Source organism: Bombina bombina, chromosome 10, assembly GCF_027579735.1.
Source record: "Bombina bombina isolate aBomBom1 chromosome 10, aBomBom1.pri, whole genome shotgun sequence".
NCBI lineage: Eukaryota > Metazoa > Chordata > Amphibia > Anura > Bombinatoridae > Bombina > Bombina bombina.
Genome location: NC_069508.1, coordinates 58320192 through 58333485, shown reverse-complemented (window position 1 = coordinate 58333485; position 13294 = coordinate 58320192). Strand labels below are relative to the sequence as shown.

Here is a 13294-nt window from a genome sequence, read left to right as displayed (position 1 = left end):
CTCCTAACCAAGTCCCAATGTTTTAGATGTGTACTGACGTCTACAGACTTCTGTTTGTGTAATGGGTATTTTCATATGCAGGGGAGGGCAAGCGTCTCCTCTTCCTGCTTTCTCAGCCCCTTTCAGTGGGTGTCCCAGCCTAACCTCATCAGCAGAGCTAAACTGGGAGCTTCTACGTAAGTTTTTAAAATGTTTTATACTGGATTTTTAGATCAGTATCTGTGCATGTTCTTATTTATAGTAGTGTCTATTACATGCAGTTATATGACAATTGGTGTATACTGTGCCTTTAATGTTTTGTTTGCAGGATTCAGACATAATTTACGTACAAGTATCATCATAACTGTTTAGCAGCTTTGAATATTCTTTGTCTAGAAGGTAAAATACATATTTAGTTATTTCTGTTTAAATGAGTTGTGTCTTTCCACTAAATATGGTGGTCCTATTGTTTATGTGCTATTGGGGGTAAGTACATTCTAGACATGATTTGCGTAAATAAGTCTGTTGTTGGCTGCTGATTATTTACTTGATATAAGTTAATATGTTCCTTTAGTTATAAAAACAAGCAAACAACCTTGAACAGTTTTTTTTCAGTAAAAAAAATAAAAAAGGGATATACTTGTCATGTAATAAATAACCTGTAATCAGATTGACTTTACTAATATGTGTTCTGGCAGACTTGTAAGACAGGATCTGTCTCTGTGTTTAACATTAACAGAATTTTTCAGACCTAGCAAATGCTGCATGTTCCCATTTCAAATTTTAATTGCAGGGCATGACTGATGAGCCAATTAGGAGCAATAATCGCATGAGTCCACCAATCACCAACTGTGTCCTGCGCAGGATTTGCAGCCTGTCACTTTAGGAGTTAAACACAGTCTTAAAGGGACACTAAACCCAAAATTTTTCTTTCATGATTCCGGTAGAGTATACTATTGTAAACAATATTCCAATTTACTTCTATTATCTAATTTGCTTCATTCTTTAGATACCCTTTGTTGAAGAAATAGCAATGCACGTGACATGGGTGAGCCAATCACACGAGGCATCTGTGTGCAGACACCAATCAGCAGCTACTGAGCCTATCTAGATTTTCAGCAAAGGATATCAAGACGATGAAGCAAATTGGATAATAGAAGTAAATTAGAAAGTTGTTTAAAATGACATGCTCTTTCTAAATCATGACATAAAAAATGTGGGTTTCATGACCCTTTAATGCTAAATGAGTTGAAGAAAATATTTTCTTTTCTACTTCATGCAAGAAAATTGAAGAGATAATAAAATTTATTAACTCTTCAATCTTCTTGCATGTAGTAGAAAATAAAATATTTTCATACAAGAATAAACAATATATATATAACAGAAAAGTAAAAATTTGTAGCATCCTTGAGTATTAATGCTGATTTTCAGTAGCCCTTTTCTCTCTCTAAATGAAAATAAATATAAGGAGCCATTTAAAAGCAACAGCTTATGCTGCTTTCAAGAAAATGAGGTGTTTAACCCATTAGCTGACTGAGACAACTGTAACTATATTGCTATATGATCTGCTTTTGGAGGATTAAAGGGACATGAAACCCAAAATGTTTCTTTCATGATTCAGATAGAGAATACAATTTTAAACCACTTCCTAATTTACTTCTATTACCTAATTTGTTTTATTATCTTGGTATCATTTGTTGAAGGAGAAGCAATCCCTACTGGTTTCTAACTGAACACATGAGTGAGCCAATGACGATCGGTATATATGTGCAGCCACCAATCAGCAGCTAGCACCTAGGTTCTTTGCAGCGCCTGAGCTTGCCTAGATAAACCTTTCAGTAAAGGATAACAAGAGAATGAAGCAAATTAAATAATAAAATTAAATTGGAAAGGTGTTTTAAAAATTGTATTTATCTGAATCATGAAAGAAAAATGTTGGGTTTCATGTCCCTTTAATAATCTTTCCTATATTTTGTACATTTGATACATTTTCAGTATTTTATTATTATTTATACTTTTATTTATAAAGCACAAACAAATTCTTCAGCGCTGCCCATGGGTACGACGATACAATATTTTTAAGAGACTAAACAAATATCAAATACAAGAGGAATTGAGGGCCCCATTCTCGTAGGAACTTACAATATAAGAGGGTAGGAGAGTGAGAAACAGGAGGGAGAGTAACGTCAAAAATTAATATTTCATGATTCAAATGGAGTGTGCAATTTTAAGCAACTTTCTAATTTGTTTCTATTAAATTTACTACATTTTTTTTTATATCATTTGTTGAAGGAGCAGCAATGCTTCTGGGAGCTAGCTGAGCACATCAGGTAAGCCAGTGTCAAGAGGCATATATATGCAGACACCAATCAGCAGCTAGCTTCCAGTAAATGCATTGCTTCTCCTGAGCCTATCTAGGTATGCTTTATAACAAAAGTTACCAAGAGAACAAATCAAATTTGACAACAGAGCATGCAATTTGAAACAACTTTCCAATTGACTTCTATCTGAATCTTGAAAGTTTAATTTTGAAGTTTCTGTCCCTTTTAAAGGACCATTAAACTTGACATTTCAACAACGTATAAAATGTTTTCTTTTAATTTACTCCTATTATCAAATTTTCTTCATTCTCTTGGTAGCTTTATTTGAAAAAAGCAGGAATGTAAGCATAGGAGCCGGCCCATTTTTGGTTCAGAACCCTGGATAGCGCTTGCTGATTGGTGGCTACATTTAGGGACACTCGGGTTAAATTAAATTTTCAGGATTCAGATACAGCATGTAATTTTAAACAACTTTCCAATTTACTTCCGTTAAAAAAAATGTGCACAGTCTTTTATATTTACACTTTTTGAGTCACCAGTTCCTACTGAGCATGTGCAAGAATTAACAGACTATATGTATATACAATTGTGATTGGCTGTTTGCTATTACATGGTACAAGGGAGTGGAAATATACATAACTTTGAAATTTGTTAGAAATAAATCTACTACTCATTTGAAGTTCAGACTTAAGTGCTATTGCATTGTCTTATCTTGCATTTGTTGATTATGCAAATCTAATGTGTTGACTGGTCCTTTAAGTATAATATCTTTGTATTCAGGAAAACCTTTGCACTTGACAGCTGGAATTGCTATTTTGTATTCTGAGCCAACATAATTATTATTAGAACAACAAATATCTTATCCAGTTAAATAGATTTTTATCTTGTCTGACTTTATTTTTTATTTTATTTTTTTCCCTAGAAAATCAAGACAGTTTACACCAAGTGGTTCATGAACGTCTTGGAGAACTTCTACGCGTCCTTAAAGCTGTGATTAACAAGCACCAAGCCCTAAATTCTGTTGATATTCTTGGAGCTGCGGGTACAGTGATTGCTAAAGTGAAAGGTGGGTGACATGACAGATGCACAGTGTAGAACTGGCTAAGCAGAAGTTGCAGCCACAGGGAGAGATGATTAGACGCATGTGATGACTCTCCCTGATGTGATTTCTTTTAAATACTTATTTTAAAAACTGTAATTTCATAAGTTTGGAAACTTTAGCAGAACCAAGAAGCCGTGCCACATATAACTCTTACAGGGAAAGGCTTTGTGGCCTTATGTTTAGCTTAGAAGGGAGAAAGGTAATATGACAGAAATCTCAGATATATTGAGACTTAAAGGGACACTCAATCAATATTAAACTTTCATTATTCAGATAGAGCATGCCATTTTAAACAACTTTCCAATTTACTTCCATTAACAAAATGTGCAGCCTTTTTATATTTAAACTTTTTGAGTCACCAGCTCCTAGTGAGCATGTGCAAGAATAAGTGTGTATGTGCTTGTGAATGGCTGATGGCTGTCACATGGTATGTGTATGCATTTGTGATTGGCTGATGGCTGTCACATGGTACAGGGGGAGTGGAAAAAGACATAACTTTTAAAATTGCCAGAAAAAAAATCTACTACTCATTGGAAGTTCAGACTAAGTGCTATTGTATTGTCTTGTTACCTTGCATTTGTTGATTATGCAAATCTACTCGGTTGACTGGTCCTTTAAAGGAATAGTCTAGCCAAAATTTAACTTATGATTCAGATAGAGCAGCAGTTTTTAGCAACTTTCTAAATTACTCTTATTATCAAATTGTCTTCGTTCTCTTGCTATTTCTCCAACATTGGTGTGTCCGGTCCACGGCGTCATCCTTACTTGTGGGATATTCTCTTCCCCAACAGGAAATGGCAAAGAGTCCCAGCAAAGCTGGTCACATGATCCCTCCTAGGCTCCGCCCACCCCAGTCATTCTCTTTGCCGTTGCACAGGCAACATCTCCACGGAGATGGTTAAGAGTTTTTTGGTGTTTAAATGTAGTTTTTATTCTTCTATCAAGTGTTTGTTATTTTAAAATAGTGCTGGTATGTACTATTTACTCTGAAACAGAAAAGGATGAAGATTTCTGTTTGTAAGAGGAAGATGATTTTAGCAGACAGTAACTAAAATCGGTTGCTGTTTCCACATAGGACTGTTGAGATGAAGTAACTTCAGTTGGGGGAAACAGTTAGCAGACTTTTCTGCTTAAGGTATGACTAGCCATATTTCTAACAAGACTGTGTAATGCTGGAAGGCTGTCATTTCCCCTCATGGGGACCGGTAAGCCATTTTCTTAGTCAAACAAACAGAATAAAGGGCTTAATATGGGCTAAAAACCTGGTAGACATTTTTATGGGCTAAATCGATTGCTTTATTTGGGCATATTATTCAGATTTAGGCTAACAATTGGCATTTATAATCTTGGGGAACGCTTATAAAACGGCAGGCACTGTGTTGGACACCTTTTTCAGTCAGGGGGCCTTTCTAGTTATAGACTGAGCCTCATTTTCACGCCATTAATGCGCAGTTGTTTTTTGAGAACAGGGCATGCAGATGCATGTGTGAGGGTCTAAAAATCTCTGAAAAAGCTTCTAGAAGGCGTCATTTGGTATCGTATTCCCCTCAGGGCTTGGTTGGGTCTTAGCAAAGACTATAGCTGGGACTGTATAGGGGTTAAATTTAAAAACGGCTCAGGTTCCGTTATTTTAAGGGTTAAAGCTCTGAAATTTGGTGTGTAATACTTTTAAGGCTTTAAGACACTGTGGTGAAATTTTGGTAAATTTTGAACGATTCCTTCATACTTTTTCACATATTCAGTAATAAAGTGTTTTCTGTTTGAAATTTAAAGTGACAGTAACGGTTTTATTTTAAAACTTTTTTTTGTGCTTTGTTGACAAGTTTAAGCCTGTTTAACATGTCTGTACCTTCAGATAAGCTATGTTCTATATGTATGAAAGCCAATGTGCCTCCCCATTTAAATTTATGTGATAATTGTGCCATAGCGTCCAAACAAAGTAAGGACAGTACTGCCACAGATAATATTGCCCAAGATGATTCCTCAAATGAGGGGAGTAAACATGATACTACATCATCTCCTACTGTGTCTACACCAGTTTTGCGCATGCAGGAGGCCCCTAGTACATCTAGTGCGCCAATACTTATTACCATGCAACAATTAACGGCTGTAATGGATAACTCCATAGCAAATCTTTTATCCAAAATGCCTACTTATCAGAGAAAGCGCGATTGCTCTGTTTTAAACACTGAAGAGCAAGAGGGCGCTGATGATAATTGTTCTGTCATACCCTCACACCAATCTGAAGGGGCCATGAGGGAGGTTTTGTCTGATGGAGAAATTTCAGATTCAGGAAAAATTTCTCATCAAGCTGAACCTGATGTTGTGACATTTAAATTTAAATTAGAACATCTCCGCACACTGCTTAAGGAGGTGTTATCTACTCTGGATGATTGTGACAATTTGGTCATTCCAGAGAAATTATGCAAGATGGACAGGTTCCTAGAGGTTCCGGTGCCCCCCGACGCTTTTCCTATACCCAAGCGGGTGGCGGACATAGTAAATAAGGAGTGGGAAAAGCCCGGCATACGTTTTGTCCCCCCCCCTATATTTAAGAAATTATTTCCTATGGTCGACCCCAGAAAGGACTTATGGCAGACAGTCCCCAAGGTCGAGGGGGCAGTTTCTACTCTAAACAAACGCACTACTATTCCTATCGAAGATAGTTGTGCTTTCAAAGATCCTATGGATAAAAAATTGGAAGGTTTGCTTAAAAAGATTTTTGTACAGCAAGGCTACCTTCTACAACCAATTTCATGCATTGTTCCTGTCACTACGGCAGCGTGGTTCTGGTTCGAGGAACTAGAAAAGTCGCTCAGTAGAGAAACTCCATATGAGGACGTTATGGACAGAGTTCACGCACTTAAATTGGCTAACTCTTTTATTTTAGATGCCGCTTTGCAATTAGCCAGATTAGCAGCGAAAAATTCAGGGTTTGCTATCGTGGCGCGCAGAGCGCTTTGGCTAAAGTCTTGGTCAGCGGATGTGTCATCCAAGACAAAATTGCTTAACATCCCTTTCAAAGGTAAAACTTTATTTGGACCAGAATTGAAAGAGATTATTTCAGACATCACTGGAGGAAAGGGCCACGCCCTTCCACAGGATAGGTCTTTTAAGGCTAAAAATAAGCCTAATTTTCGTCCCTTTCGCAGAAATGGACCAGCCTCTAATTCTGCATCCTCTAAGCAAGAGGGTAATGCCTCACAACCCAAACCAGCCTGGAAACCAATGCAAGGCTGGAACAAGGGTAAGCAGGCCAAGAAGCCTGCCACTGCTAACAAAACAGCATGAAGGAGTAGCCCCCGATCCGGGACCGGATCTGGTGGGGGGCAGGCTCTCTCTCTTTGCTCAGGCTTGGGCAAGAGATGTTCAGGATCCTTGGGCGCTAGAAATAGTTTCTCAAGGTTATCTCGTGGAATTCAAGGAACTACCCCCAAGGGGAAGGTTCCACAAGTCTCACTTATCCTCAAACCAAATAAAGAGACAGGCATTCTTACATTGTGTAGAAGACCTGTTAAAGATGGGAGTGATACACCCAGTTCCAATAAAGGAACAAGGAATGGGATATTATTCCAATCTGTTCGTAGTTCCCAAAAAAGAGGGAACGTTCAGACCAATTTTGGATTTGAAGATCCTAAACAAATTTCTCAGGGTACCATCGTTCAAAATGGAAACTATTCGAACGATTCTACCCACCATCCAGGAAAGTCAATTTATGACTACCGTGGATCTAAAGGATGCGTACCTACATATTCCTATCCACAAAGAACATCATCAGTTCCTAAGGTTCGCTTTTCTGGACAAACATTACCAGTTTGTGGCCCTCCCATTCGGATTAGCCACTGCTCCAAGGATTTTCACAAAGGTGCTAGGGTCCCTTCTAGCGGTTCTAAGACCAAGGGGCATTGCAGTAGTACCTTACTTGGACGACATTCTAATACAAGCGTCGTCCCTGTCAAAAGCAAAGGCTCATACGGACATCGTTCTAGCCTTTCTCAGATCTCACGGATGGAAGGTGAACAAAGAAAAAAGTTCTCTGTCCCCCTCAACAAGGGTTCCCTTCTTGGGAACAATAATAGATTCCTTAGAAATGAGGATTTTTCTGACAGAGGTCAGAAAATCAAAACTTCTAAGCTCTTGTCAAGTGCTTCATTCTGTTCCTCGTCCTTCCATAGCGCAGTGCATGGAAGTAGTAGGATTGATGGTTGCAACAATGGACATAGTTCCTTTTGCACGAATTCATCTAAGACCATTACAACTGTGCATGCTCAGACAGTGGAATGGGGATTATACAGACTTGTCTCCAATGATTCAAGTAGATCAAAAGACCAGAGCTTCACTCCGTTGGTGGCTGACCCTGGACCATCTGTCCCAGGGAATGAGCTTCCGCAGGCCAGAGTGGGTCATTGTCACGACCGACGCCAGTCTAGTGGGCTGGGGCGCGGTCTGGGAATCCCTGAAAGCTCAGGGTCTATGGTCTCGGGAAGAGTCTCTTCTCCCGATAAACATTCTGGAACTGAGAGCGATATTCAATGCTCTCAGAGCTTGGCCTCAACTAGGAAAGGCCAGATTCATAAGGTTCCAATCAGACAACATGACGACCGTTGCTTATATCAATCATCAGGGGGGAACAAAGAGTTCCCTGGCGATGAAAGAAGTGACCAAAATAATTCAATGGGCGGAGGATCACTCCTGCCACTTGTCTGCGATCCACATCCCAGGAGTGGAAAATTGGGAAGCGGATTTTCTGAGTCGTCAGACATTCCATCCGGGGAGTGGGAACTCCATCCGGAAATCTTTGCCCAAATAACTCAATTATGGGGCATTCCAGATATGGATCTGATGGCGTCTCGTCAGAACTTCAAGGTTCCTTGCTACGGGTCCAGATCCAGGGATCCCAAGGCGACTCTAGTAGATGCACTAGTAGCACCTTGGACCTTCAACCTAGCTTATGTATTCCCACCGTTTCCTCTCATTCCCAGGCTGGTAGCCAGGATCAGTCAGGAGAGGGCCTCAGTGATTTTGATAGCTCCTGCGTGGCCACGCAGGACTTGGTATGCAGACCTGGTGAATATGTCATCGGCTCCACCATGGAAGCTGCCTTTGAGACAGGACCTTCTTGTTCAGGGTCCATTCGAACATCCAAATCTGGTCTCCCTCCAACTGACGGCTTGGAGATTGAACGCTTGATTCTATCAAAGCGTGAGTTTTCAGATTCTGTTATAGATACTCTGGTTCAGGCCAGAAAACCTGTGACTAGAAAAATTTACCATAAAATATGGAAAAAATATATCTGTTGGTGTGAATCCAAAGGATTCCCATGGAATAAGATAAAAATTCCTAAGATTCTCTCCTTTCTACAAGAAGGTTTGGAGAAAGGATTATCTGCAAGTTCTCTAAAGGGACAGATCTCTGCTTTATCTGTCTTACTACACAAAAGACTGGCAGCTGTGCCAGATGTTCAAGCTTTTGTTCAGGCTCTGGTTAGGATCAAGCCTGTTTACAGACCTTTGACTCCTCCCTGGAGTCTAAATCTAGTTCTTTCAGTTCTTCAAGGGGTTCCGTTTGAACCTTTACATTCCATAGATATTAAGTTACTATCTTGGAAAGTTTTGTTTTTAGTTGCAATTTCTTCTGCTAGAAGAGTTTCAGAGTTATCTGCTCTGCAGTGTTCTCCGCCCTATCTGGTTTTCCATGCAGATAAGGTGGTTTTTGCGTACTAAGCCTGGTTTTCTTCCTAAAGTTGTTTCTAACAAAAATTTTAACCAGGAGATAGTTGTACCTTCTTTGTGTCCGAATCCAGTTTCAAAGAAGGAACGTTTGTTACACAATTTGGACGTTGTCCGTGCTCTAAAGTTCTATTTAGAGGCTACTAAAGATTTCAGACAAACATCTTCCTTGTTTGTTGTTTATTCTGGTAAAAGGAGAGGTCAAAAAGCGACTTCTACCTCTCTTTCCTTTTGGCTTAAAAGTATTTTCCGATTGGCTTATGAGACTGCCGGACGGCAACCTCCTGAAAGAATCACAGCTCACTCCACTAGGGCTGTGGCTTCCACATGGGCCTTCAAGAACGAGGCTTCTGTTGACCAGATATGTAAGGCAGCGACTTGGTCTTCACTGCACACTTTTGCCAAATTTTACAAATTTGATACTTTTGCTTCTTCGGAGGCTATTTTTGGGAGAAAGGTTTTGCAAGCTGTGGTGCCTTCCGTTTAGGTGACCTGATTTGCTCCCTCCCTTCATCCGTGTCCTAAAGCTTTGGTATTGGTTCCCACAAGTAAGGATGACGCCGTGGACCGGACACACCAATGTTGGAGAAAACAGAATTTATGCTTACCTGATAAATTACTTTCTCCAACGGTGTGTCCGGTCCACGGCCCGCCCTGGTTTTTTAATCAGGTCTGATGAATTATTTTCTCTAACTACAGTCACCACGGTACCATATGGTTTCTCCTATATATATTTCCTCCTGTCCGTCGGTCGAATGACTGGGGTGGGCGGAGCCTAGGAGGGATCATGTGACCAGCTTTGCTGGGACTCTTTGCCATTTCCTGTTGGGGAAGAGAATATCCCACAAGTAAGGATGACGCCGTGGACCGGACACACCGTTGGAGAAAGTAATTTATCAGGTAAGCATAAATTCTGTTTTTTATTTAAAAAAGGGAGAAATGCAAGCTTAGAAGCCGGCCCAGTTTTGGTTTAGCACCTGGGGAGCATTTGCTGATTGGTGTCTAAATGTAGCCACCAATCAGCAAGTGCTACCCCGGTGCTGAACCAAAAATGGGCCGGATTCTAAGTTTACATTCAAATAAAGATAAGAGAATGACGGAAAATTAATAATAGGAGTAAATTAGAAAGTTGCTTAAAACTGCATGCTGTATCTGAATCATGAAAGTTTAATTTTGACTTGACTATCCCTTTAAAGGGATAGTCTAGTCAAAATTAAACTTGCTTATTCAGATAGAGCAGCCATTTTAAGACATTTTTAAATTCACTTGTATTTTCAAATATGCTTTGATTTCTTGGGATCCCTTGTGGGAGCTACATGCTGATTGGCTAACTAGATGTGTACTGGCTAGCTGCCAGTAGTGCAAAGCTGTTCCTTCAGCAATGGATAACAAGAGAATAAAGCAAATTTGATAATTGAAGTAAAATGGAAAGTTGTTTGAAGTTGTATTTTCTACCCGAATCATGAAAGAAACGTTTGGGGTTTCTTGTCCATTTTAAAGGAACATTAAAAGTGCAAAAAGAAAATGTTCTTGTATATAAATGTTTTGTCAACTCAATAGCAGCAATGCTGTACTTGGCGCTAGCTGAACGTATCTGGTGAGCCAATGACAAGAGGCATGTGTGTTTCCACCAATCAGCAGCTAGCTTCCAATAATGCATTGCCACTCCTAAGCCTGAGTTGAACAGTAGGCTATTTGTTCTTATGTAAAATTAAAAACTAGCAGTTCAGATTTATTATATTAAAAATACTGGCCCCACAGTTGGAACTCAATGTGATACCTCTAAAAAAACAGACGACCAAGTGCTTCTGGCTTGGCTTAGGGGTTATCAATGAGAATCTGAATTTCTGTGGCAGCTCAGAAGATGCAAAGGACATTGCATAACATCAACCTCAATGGACGGCGTCCAAGAAAAAAAACACTTGTCTGCTCTTTGGCACAAAACTGCAAAATGAATCTTTGCTAAAGAACATGAAAAGAAGCCTGATGAATATTTGGAGCACATTCTTTGGTCAGATGAGACAAAGATAAATTTGTTCAGCTCAGATGGGGTCAAGCATGTTTGGCGTGAACCTGGCCAGGATTATTACAGTCAATGCACAGGCACACCAGTGTAGGTGGGAGTGTGATGATATGGGTCTTCATGAGGGCAAAAGATGTTGGGGAGATGACATTTATAGATGGCACCATAAATGCCTGTGGATATACCAACATACTGGCTGACAAGATGACTCCCAGTCTCCAGAAGTTTGGCAGAATAGGAATATTCCAGCATAACGATCCAAAGCAAACTCCCAAAACCACTAAAGAGTTTCTAAAGAAGGGAAAACTATGACCTGGTCAAGTTTGGCATCTGACTTGAATCTAATAGAACACCTTTGGGGTATTTTAAAAGGAGAAATAGAGCAACACAACCCCTCCAGCAAAGAGCAGCTAATAAAATTGTCTCTGAAGAATGGCAGAACTTCTCCCAGCAATGTGTATATAAAAAATAAAAGATTTGAATCTCAGTAATGATGGTTTTACTGTCTTTTGTTGCATTGAGTTCCTACTGCCGGGCCAGGATTTTTAAAAAGGTACTTCTAAAATGTTTTTAATTTTAAATAAGAACAAATAGCCTGTGTATGTGTGTGTATATATAGATAGATAGATAGATAGATAGAGAGAGAAATATATAGAGAGAGATATAGGGATATATATTCTTCATAAATGGAAAGAGTCAACAGCTGCATTCATTACCTTTGGGAAATAAGAACCTGGCCACCAGGAGGAGGCAAAGCCTTTCGACTTGGGACGGGAGTTTTAAGTAATCCTGTCAGTCTCTCAGTGGGGGCTTGGATGAAAGTTAGAGTCCGAAGATGCAGGAAGAGTCTTTCTGCAAAACTATCCCGACTCATTAACAACTCCACAAGCAATCAGCGTTGTCTAACTTCGCATCGCTGCCTGCTTTCTTCTCTCAAGTCCATGGCGGAGGCAAGGCTACTATTCGCCACACTTGAAGGGCCATGTTCCAGTTCCACAACGTAGATTCCGGTAAGATCGTTTCATTTTACTTCTTAATGAATGTACTGTAACTCATTTGTTCCTGCGAACTTACATGAAAAATACAGGGTCTCAGTGGGACTCCTTTAGTATCTTGGAATCAAGGGTTAATATCTCCTGAGGGGGATTATTGAACAGGTTTTTTTTTTTAATCATGTTTGTTATGTGATTCAATCTGCTTATGTGTAGTGTTAACTGGGCTCATGGCTTTTGGAACGTAACAGCCTTTTGAAGTGACGCGACCTTACGGTTGGGCGCACTTTTTTTAGACTGTACGGTTCACCTTGTGACTGGGTGTGTTTACGTTTTGGTCTCCCATTTCCACTTTCCTGACTGTGTGGCGACGGAGAATTCTAGTCCGCTGGTGTCTGGTTCATAGGAGGTGGTGAGTGCCCCAGCCATTGTGGGTGTCAGGTGCCATTTCATATATATATATATTCTCCATTTCTTTGGTATTCGTTATCCAGTTATGGAGGATGCAGATGTTGAGATTGTTCAACTTTCTGTTTCAGATTCTTCGTGCTGTGAAGAATGCAAATTGGCCCTATTGACTCAGGTCAGTCAGTTATGTTCTTTAGGCCGTCCTAGAGTGCCTTGTTCCTTGGGCTCGAAGATTCAAGGGACTGCTGAGCCATCCGCCTCAGGGGGCCCTGTCCTCCGGGAGGCAAGTTCCCTACCGCTCCCTACTACTACTACACATGCGGGTAAGCCAGGTTATGTGTTTTCCTCCTCGGAGGGTGGATTGTCCCCCCCGGAGTTTGTGGCACGTTTTCACTTTTACATACTTTTGGCGCATGCACATCTACAAAGTCCAGATGTTTATTTGCGATTGTGCTCGTACCCGATTGCCCCAGGTCCCTCGGCCACTGGAGGGCATGTGCAGTTTCTTGCGGGTGTAACTGTACCTGAGTGTTGTGCCTTTCGTTACAGACGGGCTTGCCTTTGTGTCTTACTCAGACACGTTTTTGAGCTGTTTAGGGACCCTATCCTTCTCGTTTATGGGACTCATCAGTCTCCTCCTTTGAATTTTCTAGACATGGGTGGATAAAGTAATCTCAGTCTTGTTATCGAGATCCTTCCCAGTTTTGTTGGAAGAATAGGGTTTCTGTTAGGCTGGTCCT

General features: G+C 40.2%; 1 protein-coding gene across 3 annotated transcripts in view; it reads left to right on the top strand.

The window, feature by feature from the left end:
• Positions 1-13294, top strand: part of ARHGAP29 (Rho GTPase activating protein 29) — a gene marked incomplete in the record, with an annotated part of 410124 nt that overhangs the window by 211221 nt on the left and 185609 nt on the right. For all 3 annotated transcript variants that reach the window (XM_053694084.1, XM_053694083.1, XM_053694082.1), the window contains 1 exon segment: positions 3223-3366. In XM_053694084.1, coding sequence (XP_053550059.1) covers positions 3223-3366 — 144 coding nt within the window.